The sequence below is a fragment of the Trichosurus vulpecula genome, chromosome 8 (assembly GCF_011100635.1).
Source record: "Trichosurus vulpecula isolate mTriVul1 chromosome 8, mTriVul1.pri, whole genome shotgun sequence".
NCBI lineage: Eukaryota > Metazoa > Chordata > Mammalia > Diprotodontia > Phalangeridae > Trichosurus > Trichosurus vulpecula.
The window spans coordinates 216,828,815-216,846,735 of record NC_050580.1 but is presented as its reverse complement, the minus strand read 5'-3'; the positions used below and the strand labels follow the sequence as shown (position 1 = coordinate 216,846,735).

Below are 17,921 nucleotides of genomic sequence, written 5' to 3'. Positions count from 1 at the left end.
ATTAAAGATAAGAAACATAAAAAACTAGAAGTAAAGATAACACCAAAGCTTCAAACAAGACTGAATGAAAAAATAACTTCAACAAAATATCAATCAAATCACAACCAGCCTTTCTGTATATTAAGCAATAAAACAGCAGAAAGAAAAATTCCATTCAAATAATAAACAACACATAAAAACGTTGGAGTCCACCTACCAAGATACAAACATTAATTTTAAAAATAGAAATACAAAAGATTCCTTATGGAAATGAAGACAGATCTACCTAAATGGAGAGATATTAATTGCTCATTTTTGGACCATCTCAATAATATAGAAATTACAAAAAATTACTTTATTCAGTGCCAAACCAAATACCAAAGGATTACTTTGTAGATGTTAAAAATAATAAAATTCATTTGTATGAACAGAAGATTAAAGATGTCAAGGGAAATGGGAGTCTAGTCTTACCAAATCTCAAACTAAACTGCAGTCACCATGAAAATTATTTGGTACTAATTTAAAAAACAAATCAACTGAGAAGAACAGATTAAGAACGCAAAAGAACCAGAAGCAAATGAACATAGAAGCATAGTGTTTAATAAACCCCCAAACCTCAACTAATGGGGTAAAGACTCACTATTTGATGAAAGTTGCTGGGAAAACTGGAAAGTACTATTGGCAGAAGTTAGATTTAGAACATCTCACACAATATACTAACATCACAGGTCACATAATAAACAAATCAGAGGAACAGAGAAGGAGATATCTTTGACAACTATGGGTAGAAGAGTCCTTGACCAAACAAGGGATAGAGAAGATCAAAAAAGATAAGCAATTTTGAGTTTATAAAATTTAAAAGCTTTTGTGTGACCAAAATCAAGGTAAGATAAAAAAAAAAAGTTCACCAAGAAATCCTTTTTTGTAGCAATTCTCTCTGAATATGATTTGTACAAAATATGTATGGGACTGTGTTGGCAATCAAAATGGGCTCTTAGCACTTAGTTCAACCAAGTGCCCTTGAAGAGTTTGGCTTTTATTTCCTTGATCAAATTAGGAGTCTTTGATGACCTCCTTGCCTCGAGGGAAAGCCTAGTTTACATGGGTTTGAGTGACATGTTTGTGACATCAGAGGCTTTTAGACCATGTGGGTTTAAGTAGCATCTTTGAGACGATTTTAGGTCACATGGGAAAGTCACATGTGTGACTCACCCTTGATCCTGAAAAAGATATAAAACCAGGGGTTGGCTTTCTTTTTTTCGGAGCTTTGACCCACAAGCAGTGTAGCGCGCATGACTCTGGGCCTGCCCTTGTTATAAGCTCCCAGGCTGAACTTAGGTGTTGGTAACTATGAATTGTATTTGGCCTGTATGTTGATGTTTGTAATTTGTTTGTATTTGCTCTGAAGTTCAGGGTGCTGCCTTTTTCCCCTGAACTAAGTGAATGGTATTTGTATGCTGAATTAAATTAAGCTTGTTAACCCCTTAACGTTGCTTTCCTTAGTAAAGCAGATCAAAAGGACCTGAGCTTGCAATGGTCTGTGAGCAGGTTGTTGTTGATTTTACACCCCCCATAGCAGCTGCTAGCTGGATTGTTGAAACAGGGACTGATTCGAATTTTAAAGCCCTAAACAAGCTGGCCCCAAACCTCTCTTTCCAGCCTTACTGAACATTATTCTCTCTTCCCCACTCAGTTAAACCGGCCTTCTTTCTGTTCCTCACACATGACAGTGCATCTCCTGCCTCCATACCTTTGAACTGACCATATCTCCCATTCCTAGAATACACTTCCTCTCTACCTCTACCTCACAGAGTTTCTCCCTTCCTTTAAGATCCAACTCAAGCATACCTTCTACATGAAACTTTTTCTGATCATCTTGCTAATGCCCTCCCACTCAAACTACCTTGTTAGACAGTCAGTTAATAAGCATTCATTAATGGCTTACTATGTGCCAAACACCAAACAAAGGCCGTGGGGATGCAAAGAAAGGCAAAAATAAAAAAATCCCTGCTTAATATATATTTGTATTTATTCACTTCACATTTATGTTGTATATCATTTTATATGTACTTAACTCCTGCATTAGAATGTAAGCTCATTAAAAGTAGGAATTTTCTACTTCTTTGTACTTGTATCCTCAGTCCTAACACAGTGGCTAGCATATAGTGGGTGTTTAATAAATGCTTGCTGATTGATTAAAATAAAAAAGAACAAGAGACATTCCTGAAAAAGATAAGTGGTCAAAGAATATAAACAAGAAATTCAAATTAAAAAAAAATACTAAGGTCTCATCTTATTAGCAAAGATGACCAAGAAAAAAAAGGAAAACAGATACAGTAATTTACTGTCGGTGAAGGTACGAATTGGTGAAGCCATTCTTTAAAGAAACTTGGAACTAATCTCTAAACATCACAACTGTGTTAGGAATCTCCTTCAAAGAGTTTGTTTGTTTTAAAGAGCAAATGGATTCATACATAGGAAAATATTCATAATGGCATCTTTTGTTGTGACAAAGAACTGGAAATTTTGGAGGCACCCATTAATTGGGGAGAGGCTGAGCACGTTATGGCATATGAACATAATGGAATAACATTGTGCCCTGAGAAACACCTAGATGAATTTTATGAATTGATGCTGAGTGTAGCAAGCAGACCCATGAAAGCAACCTCTACAATGACTACAAGATCGTAAACCAAAACAACTTGAAAAGACTTAAGAACTCTGATCAACTCAATAACCACACACAATTCCAGGAGACTAATAATAATGAAGCATGCTTCCCAATCCTTGATAAAGAAGTGCTGTAGTAAAGAGACAGAATAAGGTCTACATTTTCAGACATGACCAATGGGTGCCTTTGTTTTGCTTGACTATCCTTATTTGTCAACGAAAGGGTTTGGAAAAGGATGGAGTTGGAGGAATGGGAATAGTAATTCCATTTAACAAAAAAGAACAGATCAATAAAAAATGTTAAAATCTGACAGAAAGAAGTTCAGTTTTGAGCTTAACATGCTATATTTGTTACATAGTATTAGAAGAAAAGCTGTACAACAGTCATGGTTTCATAAACAATCTTCTACTTCTCTTTTTATACGGAAATGTTTGTGTTTGCTGATATTTGTCAGAATAACAAAAATAATGAAAATTAAAATCTTGACATCTTATGTGCACAACTGAGAATGAAATTAGTACTTCCTACCAAAGAATTTATGAGACTTTTGGGACATCCTGTATAGAAAAATCTCATCTTTTCTTTAAATCAAACTAAAAGTTAAAGTGCTTGTAAATTCATGAGTCCAAATTGTTTTCTCACAATTCTAATTTTTTTTCCTTTAGTCAACATAAAATAAAACCCACCCTACTGCTGGCGAGAGATAGTCAAAAGTGAAGCAATGGAAATACAGAGTCACAAAATCCAAGAGATGGAAAGGACCCTGGGGACTACTAATTTAGTCCAAAATAATGCTGCCTACTACCAATCCCAAAAAAGTAGTCATCCAGCTGACTTCAAGGTAGGAGGTACTACCTCTTATCATCAACATTTCATGTTTAGATATCACTCATTTTTAGCAATTCCTTTACATTGAGTCTAACTCTTTCTGCCATAACTCTATCTAGTTCATCTCTCTGGAGAAGAATCATGAAGTCTCATTCCTCTTCCACATAACAGTCTTTTAAACACTTGAAGATAACTATATTATGTCTTCCCAAGGTCCTCTTCTCAAAGTTACTTTAGGCGCCACCTCCTTTAATAGGTATGTAGCTTCTTTCCCACCTTTGTTGCCCATCTTTGGACATTCTCCAGTTTAACCATAATCTTCTTAAATTTAGTATCGAGTTTTTGTTGTCCAGTCATTTCTGTCATGTCTGACTCTTTAGGTCCCCACTTGGGGTTTTCTTAGCAAAGATACTGGAGTGGTTTGCCATTTCCTTTTCCAGCTCATCTTACAGATGAGGAAACTGAAGCAAAAAGGGTCAAATGACTTGCCCAGAGTCATACAGTTAGTGTATGAGGCTAGATTTGAACTTTTGTTGATGAGTCTTCCTGACACCAGGCCTGGCACTCTATCCACTATACCACTTACCCAGATGGAATCTGATCAGGACAGAATATGATAGAATTATCATTTCCCTGAGCATTGTACAACCTAAGATCATAATAGGTTTTTTCTTTAAAAAAAACTACCTTATCACACTCCTGAATCATAGTGAGCTTTCAGCACACACAAAAACCGACAAATTTTTTTTCACAGGAAGTGCCGTCTAGTCATGCCTCTTACATCTTGCACTCTTAAAGTTGGCTATATTATACCTCTATCTTTAGATGTATGCCTTTACATTTTTTCTTATTCAATTTAATCATGTTAAATTCAGATCAATCCTCCATCTCCATAGAGATCTTCTGGGACCAGGTCTGTCATCCATCACATTAACTATCCAACTCAGCTTTTTGTCATCAGCAAATTTGATAAGCACTCTATTGGTGGCTTACTATCTGTGTTATCTGTGTAACTGATAAAAATGTTAAACAGTATAGAGGTAAGGACAGATCTCTGGGAAACTGATTAGGGACTTTCCCCCAAGTTGACATTGGACCATTAATTAAGCTCTTTGGGTTTAATAATTTTGAACCCAACATTCCCTCCCCAAATGGAGAGAGAGTGGATTATCTCCATTCTATTATAAAGAATTCTATTCCCTGTCAAGAGACTAGATTCTCTTGACAGGGAATAGAATTCTTTATATCAGTTTCTCTTAAACACTACATTATTAATTTAAAATAAATAAGTTATGAGGCAAAAAGGGCATTTAATTTAGAGTCAGAAGACCTGGGTTCAAATCCTAGGTCTGCTACTTGCTGCTTGTTTGACCTTGGACAAGTCAATTAACTCCTCTATGTCTCTCCTTTTTTCTTACCTTTAAAATACAAGGGTTGGGTAAGATAATCACTAGGTTCCATCAGTTCTAAGTCTTTTGATCCTGTAATTTCCTCAACAACAACACTCATTTCAATTTTTCAAAGCATCCAATAAGTCACAACACTTTCAACTAACCATTAAATTATGAGCTAAAATCTGTTCTTATTTGCCATTTCACCACTCACTACCACCAAACCCTCTATATCTATTTACTCTGAATATTTTTTTAAAACTGGTATTTCAACATCTGAAAACAATCATTCCCATACATCACTTTATATCTTTTCTATGTCTGTAGTAGTTCTCTCATTATCTCTTCCTACATTGTACTTACGCCTAAAAACAACTGCCCAGGTGGACAAGGTAACTCTCCTCTAGTTTAAATTCCACTTCTCACATGGAGAAAATAATTCTCTTTTCCAGCAACCACTATGAAGTACCTATTGCTGGATAATCTAATCATTTATATACAAACTAGACATTAAAGCGGTAAGAAAAGAAGGAATTAAAATGAGAAAGAAAAGTGTCTATCTTATAACCTAACTTTGGAAAGTCTTTGCCTCTGACTCCTAATGCCCTATTTGGCATTCCTCATGCTATAATGGAAGTTCAATGAATGTCAGTAAGCATTGCTGAGACAAACTGGATGCACATTTACAACTCTAAAGCAATTAAGTAAAGGCCACTTAAAACTAGAATGGCATATTTAAGAAAGTGTCAAATTCTGAATTATCCAAAATAATAGAAGGGAGAAATAATGCATCGAGGTGATTCAAAACACAAGATTCTCTCAAATCATTTGCATGTGGCTCAAGTAAATCAGCATTTTTAAATTTATTTATATTTTAAATATTTTGGGGGAGTTATCTAAAAGGAATGTGAATAAATCCTTTTGTAAATCTAAATAATTATTATTTGTTGTTGTTTAGTCACTTTCAATCATGGAGTTTTCTTGGCAAAGATACTGGAGTGGTTTGCCATTGTCTTCTCCATATATATGTATATATATAGTGACATTAATAATAAAATAATGGCTAACATTTATATAGTGTGTCAAGGCTTACAAAGCACTTTACAAATATTATCACATTTTATACTTATTGGTAGGTAGTTGTTATTATTATCCCCATTTTACAAATGAAGGAACTGAAGCAAGCAGAAGTCAAGTGACTCGCCCAGGATCACTCAAGTGTCTGAGGAAACATCCGAACTCAGGTCTTCCTGACTCTGATTCCAGCATTCTATCCACCGTACTACTTATACAATAAAACTCTATTTTCACATACATTCTCTGGATAGCCTCAAAGCACAGGGCATTTGCATATGATTTTATAATAATATACTTATTAAGAAGCATGCATTCCTGAAGTACACAAAAGAGCCCTCTCTTGTGGACAGGGTTCAAAATTATGCTCTCTGGCAGGGAAGACCAAACTAGGTTTTAAAACTACCAGAGGAAAGCCATATGAAAGTAAGGGCACACATAATAAGACATAGATGCTTTTTTGCTTTTGTTTTTTTACTCTCCCAAAAGTTGGGGCACTTTATTTCCTTTCCATTTGCGCTGTATTGGCATACTAATTATCCATTCTTTTTTTTTTTCTTTTTTGGCAACAGGGGTTAAGTAACTTGCCCAGGGTCACATACCTAGAAAGTGTTGGAGGCCCCATTTCAACTCAGGGCCTTCTGACTCAAGGGCTGGTGCTCTAACCACTAGGTGCTGAGCCTCCTAGCTGCCGCTATCCATTCTTTTAACTGTCACTTTTATGTCAGTTTTACAAAAGCTTTTTTGCTCTGCCAATAATTTTACCTTAATGCAAATATTATTTTCAAAGGATAGACATAGGTCTGTTCAATAACAAAGATGATAAGATGACAATGTGAATTTTTATCCTCTTGACAAAATTAACATTTTCATTATTTTTATAAGTCTCATTCCAAAGTCCTAAAACTTGGAATAAATCTTGAAAGATCTCGTAGGTCTTAAAACATTGTACCAAAAAGACGCCTCCCTGGTGTGAATTTGAAGTGTACTACAATTTGCCCCCAGCCTAAAAACATCTCCCAGGAAGACCTGATAGGATGCCTGACATATATAACATTATTCTAAGAAGCTCCCTGTTAAAATGTAAATTAATCAGATATATCAGTCATTAATAACTACCACATTGGAAATTGTTCGAGAGGGAAAATAACAGAGGAAAAAATTTTTATAATAATCAAAAAACATTAAGCATCTCTTACGCCCCCAGGAACTGTGCAAGAGGCTGAGGATACAAAGACAAAATTACATATTCCCTGCCCTCAAGTAACTCATGTTCCACAGGAGGTACTGAGAAAAACCATTGACTCTGCAGACAGAGGATGCACGTTCAATTCTTGCCTAACATTCACTACCTGGGTGACCACAAATAAACCAAGAAATCTCCCTAGACCTTAGTTTCCTAATTTGTAAAACTGAGTGATCAGACACAGTATCTAGACCTATGATCTCAATCACGTATACTTAAATAAGTAATACAAGATAAGTTCAGGGTAAATTTGGAGGGAGGGAGGAGGTGATAAAAGCTGAAGGGGAGGAGCATCAGAAAGGCTTCATGTAGGAAGTGGTTTGAGCTGGGTTTTGAAGGGAACTAGGTACTCTAAGAGACAGAGGTGAAAAGAATGTGCATTCCAGACATGGCGGACACCTGTGCAAAGGAACCGATACAGGGTGTCCCCACAGCCTAAAACTGACCTGCTTTACAGTGGACATTTTCATACGCTTTAAAGACCTGCAAAGCAATTTACACACCTGATCACATTTGAGTCTCACAAACACCTTTTGAGGTAGCTACAAGCATTATTATCACTGTTTGGCAGATGAGGAAATTGATCCTCAAAAACTTAAATGACTTGCTTATGATCACTCTGCTAGAGAGTATTACTTGAACTGGGTCTCTCCTAACTGAAGCATAAGGACACTATACTAAAAGTCTTACTTAACTTCTAACAAAATCTTATGATCTATGGTAAACCTCAGAGCTGTTTTTGAAGGTTTAAAAATATACTCAAAAAACAGTAACAAAATTTGATTTAGTGGAGAAAATACTGGATATGGAATTAGAGAAAACTAGAAACAAGGTTTGGAAAATCACTTAACCTCTGGATCAGTCAAAAGGATATTTGCATGAGGTAGCTCCTTGAGAAACAAATGAGAGTTACCAGAGCAGTTTAGAACCTTAAAACTTAAGTAAGTATAAGCTATAGCATGAGCCCATAAATCTGTCCAAACACTTTTCTTTTGATTAATACTTCATTCATCTTCCACAAACTATTCATTCCTATCTGGAGTCACTCTAGTTTAAGCAAGTAAAACTGTCCTCTGAAGTCTTTGGCCTCTTCTCTTCCCTGAGGATATAGGTTAAAGCACTCAAAGCATTATAAAATGAATGTTTTCCCTAGCATCCTCTGTTAAAGTAACCTAATGTGGTACCACTCACTAGAACTAGAAGCATTATTAGGATTCCAATGCTCAATTAGGCCTCTTCTACCAGGAGAATCTCCTCTCTGCTTGGCAGCCTGGAGGAATTATGGGGGGAGGACATCCACTCATAATCCCCTTCCTCTGGGACTTTTCCTTCTCAGTCTCTCATTGGCCTATCCACCCCATGGAGCTCTAAGGACTTTTCAAATGGGAACCAAGGCCAGCAGACATCTGTGCCCAGGGGACACACTGCTTCTTGCCCTGCTGTGACACCCCCTCCTCTGTCCCATGAGCTAGCTCAGTGTGTGGTGTGTTGTGATTCCTGGCAGCTTCGTTCTGGCTGTCTGATTTCCCCCAGCCCAGGTACCAGCTTAATTTTGTCACAAAAAAGGGATTTTTATATCCAAGGATTTCAAACCATGGTAGATAATCTAGAAAATGGCCATGTGCAAAACCTACCTCATACTGAATATGTCAAGAGGAAAAAAAACAGCTATATATCTTCAAAAGGTTTTTGCACAATGGCAAGATCTAAGGCATGTTAGACCTTGATTCATCTTAATTCTGTTGCAAAATCCAATTCTACTATCTCAGCACTCAGGAAGTATTTTATGGGTACCTGACTTGTAATAGAAAAATAAATCTATGTGCTTTATATAATAGCTATGTTTATAAAAAGCCTCGTGTCCTTTTTACCGAGTATAAATACTGACATGAATGACTCTGGCACAAGAACACAATTTAGCTAACAATTCCGAAACAGATACTGTGGATGGATAGATGGACAGATGGATGGATGAACTGACAGACGAATGAAAAAGTATTTATTAAGTTCCTACTATGTGCAAAGTGCTGGGGATACCAATACAAAGGTGAGACAGTCCCTGCTCTCAAGGACCACCTTCAAATAGTGAGAAACAACATATATAGAAGGAATCAAAGGAAAGAGAGAAGGAAAGGCCAAGGGGTCTTTTGGAAGCTGCAAGGAAGACAATGTGTCATCATATATCTTCTTTAGTGTCATTTCTATTGGTAAAACCACATACATTTCTGATGATCTGTGGATAAACAACAGGAAAGACACTTACCTCTGTCTACAACATATATCTGAAATTGCTAAACTCACTCCATCACTCCAATTAATCTGGAGGCTGCTTAAAATTTTTAAGTTAAAAAATAAAAGATATAAGACATGAAATGCAAATGTACAACATCAAAAAAATCTGATGCAGTCTGCTTTAAACCAGTCAAATATTTAGCATTGGGTTGCTACCCCCTCACATCCCCCACTTAAAAGCCAAAACCCTGCTCAGCTCATTGAGCATGACAAATTGTGTCAACTCTCTCTTAAACTGTTCCATTGATCTGCCTAGTAACTGGTTTTCTCTGACCTTCACATAGTCCTCAGATTCATTCCCTCTACTCTGTGTGGTGACTTCTGGTTTTTTGAGAACATATCCTGCCTCTTTCCCTTTTGCTCCATGTATACATAACTGAAATCCTTCCCTGTTTTGTGTGGCCTTGCCTCTGGCCCCTTGAACTTAGTACCTGTACCCCACAAGAACTGCATGTTCTACCAGGAATTAATTCCCTACCTCCTGGAGCAACTAGCTTCAGCTCCAGAGAGAACAAGCTGATCAGGACCAAATCTTCTATCATGTGAAAATGGAGACAATAGAGAAGTTTTTATTTTAGGTGGGCAGAGTACCAGGTCTAGAGGGCAGAAGCAATGATTGCAATTATCCTTTTATGGTTTCTACCATAGAATCACGTACATCCCGGCACTTAGTAAATGACATTTGATTAAGGTGAGAATGAAACTGCTCTATCGACAATGATCCAGTCCTACTCTTTACAACAGGAACAGAGTGAGGACTTTTTTGTTAGCAGTTTGGGAATGTTTATGCCACTACCCATCTTTTCTCCATAAGACAAAAGGGGTGAAGTGAGTCCAGAGGTGACCAAAGAACTGTAGAAACATAGATGGAAAGCTGGAAGGGAACTAATCCGTCATCTAGTTTACCCACCCTGCCACACTCCCCATCCCACCCCAGCCCTCACTTTACAGATGAGGAAACTGAGATCCAAAGAAGTTACTTGCCCAAAGTTCCACAGGTAGGAAGGAAATGACAGTCAAGATTCAGGCCTAGGCCCACATCAGTAAACCTAAAGAGAATTTCTGGTGGAAAAAGTAGATATATAAAAACACTGCTGGTGTATTCATGCATTAGAGGTATTTCTAATCTAGGAATTCTTAGCAACTACTTCTGAAATTTATAGTAGGCACAGAAACAATATCATAGTAATATTAATAAATTTCCCTTCTGACAGTATCATGTCTCACCAGAAATGTCTAGTCTCACACAATCCTCCAGAATGACATTAAAATAAACAAACACTATGATATCCTGGACTGCTAAAATCGATCATCCATTTAATTAAAAATGTCTGTCCTATGGGTGATTTATAGAATCTTGTCATTATTTGGTCGTCACCTAGGGTGGATATAGATTGGTAACTACAGACACATCAGAACTCTGACATTAATTACTATGCCAGAGGGAATGGTATCCTGGTATAAATAAGCAAACAAGCAAAGTAATATCCAGTTCCTCTTTATGACACAGCTAATAGGGACATAACTTACAAACTACGTACAAGAAGTACATTCATGTTGAGAAATGCACAAGCGCTTGTTAAGACATCATCCTTTTTCATTTTTTTGTCAAAACTAAACAAACAGCTCCAAAGGCTAAGTTCATTAACTACCGAGTATAGATAGATCCACACTAAGAGTAGGTGGCTCCTAAAGGTCTTCATCTCCTTCATTATAAAGACTGCTTAAAGTTGCATCTTACAATTAAAACACACAAAACTGACTAGTTAATAAAATGTTTTCCCAATTAAAATTAAGCATCTGAATTTTTAATAAATTGGCTTTGCAAGAAATTCTGGTTAAAAAATTTGGTGTATTATTAAAAAGCTACCTCTGAAATGGATCCGTTTTGTGATTGGAACAAGTTATCCATCTCTCTGATTCTCAGTCTGCTTTCCCAAAAGACTGCTAGTGTCCCCTCCTAGTCTGAGTCTGTTCTATGATCCTAGACTGGGCTGAAGTTTTCCTCTTTCCTTTCCATATGAAGAAATCTTGTTTTTAAGTATTTCATTATAGCATTAGTTCTATGACTTCCTTAAATGCTCCTGAACATATTTAGAATTAGTGTGAATAAATTCAGATTGATCATGAATACTATGCAAGGAATTTAGAGAAACCTTCAGAATTCTATTTTCTCCTTCTAATCAGAAATGGAATCTACCAAGTTACATGTGATGTAGCCACTATGCCACATTTGTACCAGTGCTTTAAAACTAAGACTTTCCCTAGCCTCGAAAGGCTTCAAAATTTCCACAAGACTAATACACTTTGAAGGTGTGATCCCAAGATAGATTTGCATCAATCCATTACATACCATATACCCTGGCCTCTTGTAAGCAACAGTGATGTTCTCAATAATAACTGATAGTTATCCAAATAATATTTCGCTTCAAGTGATATGTTTTCCCCATAACAACCCTGCCTATTATCATCCTCATTTTACACAGGAGGAAACTGAGGCTAAAAGATTGTGACTTACCCAAGGTCACAAAGATGTTAAATCACAGAGCTGAGACTCAACTCCAGCTATTAACTCAATATCAGTAATTTTTCATCTTCGCAGAATTGCCATATTTACTTTGAGAGGGGCAAAAAGAGATAATTTTATGAAAAAAATCGAGCCCACAACAGCATAGTTTATAGTTACCTAACAGTTTAAGATTACAAAGTATTTTTCTATACATTATCTCCATTGATTGCCACAATAATACACTATTGATTATCCCCATTTTAAAGACAAGGAACAAAGAGGCTAACCAACTTGCCTTGAGTCTTATACCCAGTACTTGCATTCAAGTCCACCACTTTTTGCACTGTAGGAAATTGGCTTCATCTCTATCATATATGCAGCCAATGACAGAATATATCTGTCATTGGCCTTTTGGGCAAAAGTTTTTAGAATTAGAAGGGAAATCATAAAAAAATAAAAACATAAGGAGCTTATTTACCAAGTAAGTACACATCACCACAGTAAGTTAGATTTTCCTTTAAACATTTCTACTAATCACTATTACATATGCCCCTCACATTAGGATAAAACGTAAAAAATAAAATCAGATCCAAGTTCTACTGATTAGTCTCTATTGCTCTCCACATTTTAAATAAGTCCCCCTGGGTTCCCTTTTCTCCTTGTTGGTCATCTCTGCTGCTCAGGTATTACTCCATAAAAAAATATATATTGGACACCTAAGTGGCTAAGTGGATGTAGCACTGGGTCTGGAGTCAAGACCTCAGTTCAAATCCAGCCTCAGAAGCTTACTAGCTGTATGACCGTGGATAAATCACTTAACCCTGTTTGTCTCGGTTCCTCATATTTAAAATGAGATGGAGAACGACATGATAAACCACTCTAGAAGGCTTTCCCAGAAAATCCTAAATGGGGTCACAAAGAGTTGGACGAGATTGAACAACAATTATATTACATGTTTTAAAAACTGGAGCCTTGTACAACTATAATTTTTTTCACATCTGAACAAGGAATTTTCTACACTCAGACCTCTCAGTCTCATCACCGTATTCATAGTAACCTGGAGTTGGAAGTGACATTAGAGATTATTTTGCTTGTTTCTACTCCCTTTTTCAAAAGAAGAAACTGAGGCCTAAATAGGTCAAGTTACATGCCTGAGGTCACACAGAGAGTAAGAATGAAGGCCAGAATTAATATCCAGCTACTAGAACTGGTTCATTTGATACCTTCTGCGAGAGATAGCATGATGGAATCCAATGCTCATCCCATTCTATCATGTTGTCTCTCAAAGTGTATTAAAATGAATCAGGTCTAGCCTTTTCACCAAATACTGATACATCGGGGGACCATAAGCAAAACAATTTTAGTCCTTCCCTCCCTATAATCGTTTTTAAAGGTTTTTTCTGTATGGTGATTAAAATGGTTAAGAACAAATGCTTATTTAAAAATACTAGATTCTCACTATCCCAAAATGCACTCTTAAAATCATGCACCTTTATTGAATCTTTATGGAAAATTATCTATAATATCAGATCATAACAAGTCCTGTCTACTAAGAGAAGCCATACATCATAACTCCATGAGCATTTAAAACCTTACTTACATCTAAGAATACATTTTTCTTTCACACTTCCTACCCAACATCCTATCAATCTAGTACATATCTGTGAGACTCAATCTGCATTTCCACTTATAAGAATGCAAAAAAAAAAAGATTTTTTTTTAAAAGAGGAAGAATTTTTGTCATCAGGTAACTTATGTTATGGGTCCATTTCATGAACCCAAGACTCAAAGGCAGTAGAAATATGAGTGATGATAGCACTGTTCCCGCATTTGACTGGGCTATAAAACAAGCAGCAGCACTCACTCCTAGGATTTGATTTTTCTAAAGCCACTTGGGTTCAGATATTTGGTGCTGGCAGGACAAGAAATCACAAGGAGGCACATGGGATCACAAGGCGGCATGTGTACCTCTCTACAACATGGCGGCAATATTTTTGTGGGGCATAAACTCTGACTCCTTCCATTGCCTACAGCTTAAGAAAGAAAATGGTCAATGTTTGAAACTACTCTGACAAGAAATAGAAAAAACAAGAAGACAAAGAAAGCTTGTCTCCATCTGGGCAAGACTTCAGTTTTCAGAAGTGCACAAAAGACAGTGAGAAATGAAGTTGCAGAAGCAGAAATTGCTGATCATAACTGAGAAAATCAGAATGTGTCATAAATTGCATTAGTTTGGATTATTTTGGCCTTTTTTTTTGATAAAGAGTGCTTTCTAGTCACTGATCAATACCATAGGGGACACTAGCTCCAGAAAGCATAATAGCCTTTGTTTTACTATAATTGACCATTTCTGCTTTTCTTAACTTTTGTTAGCTTCAGGTAACCTGGCCAAAAACAGAGATGATAAATGTCTTAAAGTTCATCTAGATGCCCTGTAGCTGCACTTATAACAAAAGTAGAAAATATTTTTAAATAAGTCCAACTAGTAATTGTTGTAATTGCTATAATGAATAAACTATTCTTATATATGTAATTTTATATAGTGCATATTATAACACAAAATATAACATTATACGCTATATTTCATATATATGTCTTGTGCATACTTATATATAATTTAAATGTGGTCATTTCATGAAATAATCAAATTTTAGACCATATTTCCCTAATGTAACAAGGTGACAGACTAACAAAGAGAATGAATTTTTAAAAGTTCCTTTGAATATTTCAAATTTTCCTAGAATTTATTGCTTATTTAGGGAAATGATTTTCTCCCTTAAATTTTTTCCATGTTTTAAAATTTCCAGACACTTTTACATTTCTATCTTTAATTCTAGTACAGACAAACCACAGGCTTTGAAATATCTCTCAGCTTATCCTAGCCTACTAACATTTGCTCTTTTCCAGTACATTCTTCCCTTTCATCCTGATACCGCCAGCTTGCAAATCTTACTCTCACCCATTTATTTGGACCACAAAAAAAATGTATCTCATGCCACGAAGCCTATAGTCCCGATTCAATGATCATTAATTGATGATGATTCCCTTCAATAATAAGTATTTATCAAATGCCTACTACGTGCCTGACATTGTGCTAGAACAGACAAAAATTATGGCAAGTAAACAGCAATTTTGTTTTTTAAACAGAGTGCTTCATCAGCTATCAGTGATTTCGGTGAGATAATTTCTAAAGGACATATGGTAAACATCAATTCCACAATGACATCAATAAAAATAGCAGCTCACCTCATAGAACATTTTATTTTGCAAAGCACTTGGCTCACCACTCTCAGATGGGTAGTGGGGCCACTATCATCTCTATTTCACAGATAAGGAAACTGAGGCTTAGAAGCTTAAGTGATTTGGTTATGACCATACATGATCAGGTATGATCAAACAGAATTCAGGTCTTCTGACTCCCAAATCCAGTGTAATTTCCATTCTATCAACTGGACCTTCACTATTATCGGTCTGAGTTAAGGATGTGACTTCAATACTGATTAGCTCCCCAGTTGTAAAGATTTTTTTCACTACATAACTTAAACCATTTAATTTATTTACACAGCTGATTGTACTTTGCCTAACCACTTTGTATTACTGTAATAAATACTAAGAGAGAATGTAACTCATGTGAAAAACATAGACAATTGGAAAGCCATGAATGCTACAAATATCAACAATTCTAATTTCTTTTGGACCGTCCAAACTGCATTCCTGCTCACCATGAATCCTCATGTCCAAGGCAGCAGTAATAGATACACCTTAAATCCCACTGCATTCTAGTTAGGACCAAGCTGAAACTAAAGAATACACTTGCAAATTTCACCTACTTAGAAAACTGCTCAATAAGAACACTTTATAAGTGTGCAAACTTAGTTGTTCGTGAATATACAGGCCATGTGCTATCGCGAATCTAGTGTACTGTGTGTGGCCATTATATGTAATGCACGTGCATGTCTAAACATATGCATGTCTGTACAGGTGCTCCAACATGTATTCATAAATACTAGGAACAATGCCTTATGGAGTGTCTTACCACGAGCTCAAAGAAATTGCTATAAAGCGTCATTTATTCTCATCTATCTAGGGTACTACTCTGAGCTTAAAGAGGAAATCTCGAGGCCCTTTGTCCACCAGCGAAGGCTGGTCTCTAACAGCTTCCCTGAAGCCACTTTCCGCTAGCCCAGTCTGCTTTTTCAACAGTGGATGCCCAAGCAAGCTTCACACATCAGCAAACAAGCACTGGCACAAACCCACCAGTTTGTGTCACCGGTGCCATGGTCACCTGAGGCGGGGAATCCAAGTTTGGATCGAGTTTCTACAGACTCAAAGGCAAGGAGGGTAGGAATGAGGATTGGGTAAAGGGCTCGCCGCGGGGGTCCGTAAGGTGGGTGAGGGCCACTTACCCAACCCTCAAAGGTGTCGGAGGAGCCCGCAGTGCGCAGCAATTCTTGGAAATGCAAAGTACAGTTGGCCACGAAGTGGTCATACCCCAGGGGGGTCTCGTGGAAGACGGCCAGCTCCATGTGGCCGCCGTCTGTGACATTGGTACAGAACTCCTCGTTGTACGTGGGCTTGTTGGTCTTCTGCTTGGTGCTCGTTTGCCCGACGCGCACCTGGTCCACGCTCACGGTCAGGTAGGGATCCAGCAGCTGGTAGCCCTTCTTGAAAAGGGAGTGTCGCAAGGACCAACGGGTGGGCTGCAGCCCCACAGCCTCGCCGATCCTCACCCTCACATAGCCATTGAACTTCATGGTCCCGGACATGCCGCCACCCCAGCCCCGGGGGGCCCGCGCTGGCTCAGGAGTCGAGGAGAGCCGGGGAAAGGGCACGTCTGGGCTCAGTCGAGCAGGAGCGGCAGCCGCCGGGGCACCAGTGGTTCCGGAGAAAAGCAGCGCCGGTTCCCCGTGGGCCCGTGCCGGTTCATTCTTCCCCTTCCCCAGGACGTTTCCCCTCACCTCCCCTCCCTCCCAAGATGGAAAGGAGGGGAGCCGAGTCGGCGGAGCCCCTCCGCCAGCTATAGCAGCGAGGACGTCCCGCCTGGGCACAGGAGACGGGCAGCACCAGAGAGGGCGGTGGCACTGCCTCGACGCTTTCTCCCCAGCCCCAGTTCCCTTTCTTTTTGTCCAGGTAGGGAAATGCTTTTCCCGTAGAGCCCCAAAAGCGTCCTAGAGCCGGAGCTGCCCGTCCGGTTTAGACTCCGGCACGATGCATTTCTTCCTCCCTCTGCCTCCCCCTCCTTTTCCTCCTTCCCCCGCCTCCTCCGTCTGGCGCTCTCCCTCCCTCCGCGCTCTTCAAACCAGGAAGCAGCCGCAGTCCTTGGCGTGAGACTCCGACCAAGAGCTCCAAGTTGGGAGAGTCCCCTCGCAGCCTCCTGCGCTTTTCGGAGCCTCCTGGGGGGCAGGGTGCTGCGGCTGCAGCAGCCCCGACCCCTGCGGCTCGGGCGCCAGGCTGCGGGGGATAGGGGAGTTGGGGCGCCGGGGGTAGGTGGAGAGCGCGCTCTCCTGGGGCACCTCTCCTCCCCTAGCAGCTGCGGCTCCAGCTGTGGTAGGTGGGAAATCCAAATTGCCTACAGTCTCTGGTGAAGAAAGACAAGAGGCTGAGACCAAGCAAACACCTGAGGCGTATGTGACACAGGCCAAGAGAGCGTAGGGGAGGAGGAGAGCAAAGGGGAAAAAAGGAGGAGGAGCGAGAGAGCTTGGAAGCTGCACTGCCAGGATTTGCAGTGCGCCGGGGAACGCCCCCTTCCTTGGGACTGCTGGCACATCTCTCTTCTCGCCCCGGAGCCACTAGCCTCCAGTCTGGCAGCGGGGTTGGCTAGGAGGGTTTTTTTCTTTCCCTAATCATTATAGGGATGTATCATCCTCTGGTTCAGCCCTGGCACATCCTGTTTGTGTGCATTTCCTGCAGCAGGTAATTACATCTGGCTTT

General features: G+C 38.8%; 1 protein-coding gene across 1 annotated transcript in view; it reads right to left on the bottom strand.

The window, feature by feature from the left end:
• The window catches only part of PRKCH (protein kinase C eta), a 285,052-nt gene extending 267,414 nt beyond the window's left edge, over positions 1–17,638 (bottom strand). Inside the window, exon 1 of the mRNA XM_036736401.1 lies at positions 16,397–17,638. Within this exon, the coding sequence (XP_036592296.1) occupies positions 16,397–16,756 (360 nt within the window). The 5' untranslated portion in view covers positions 16,757–17,638. The remainder of the gene's footprint in view (positions 1–16,396) is intronic.
• Between the last annotated feature and the right edge of the window lie 283 nt (positions 17,639–17,921).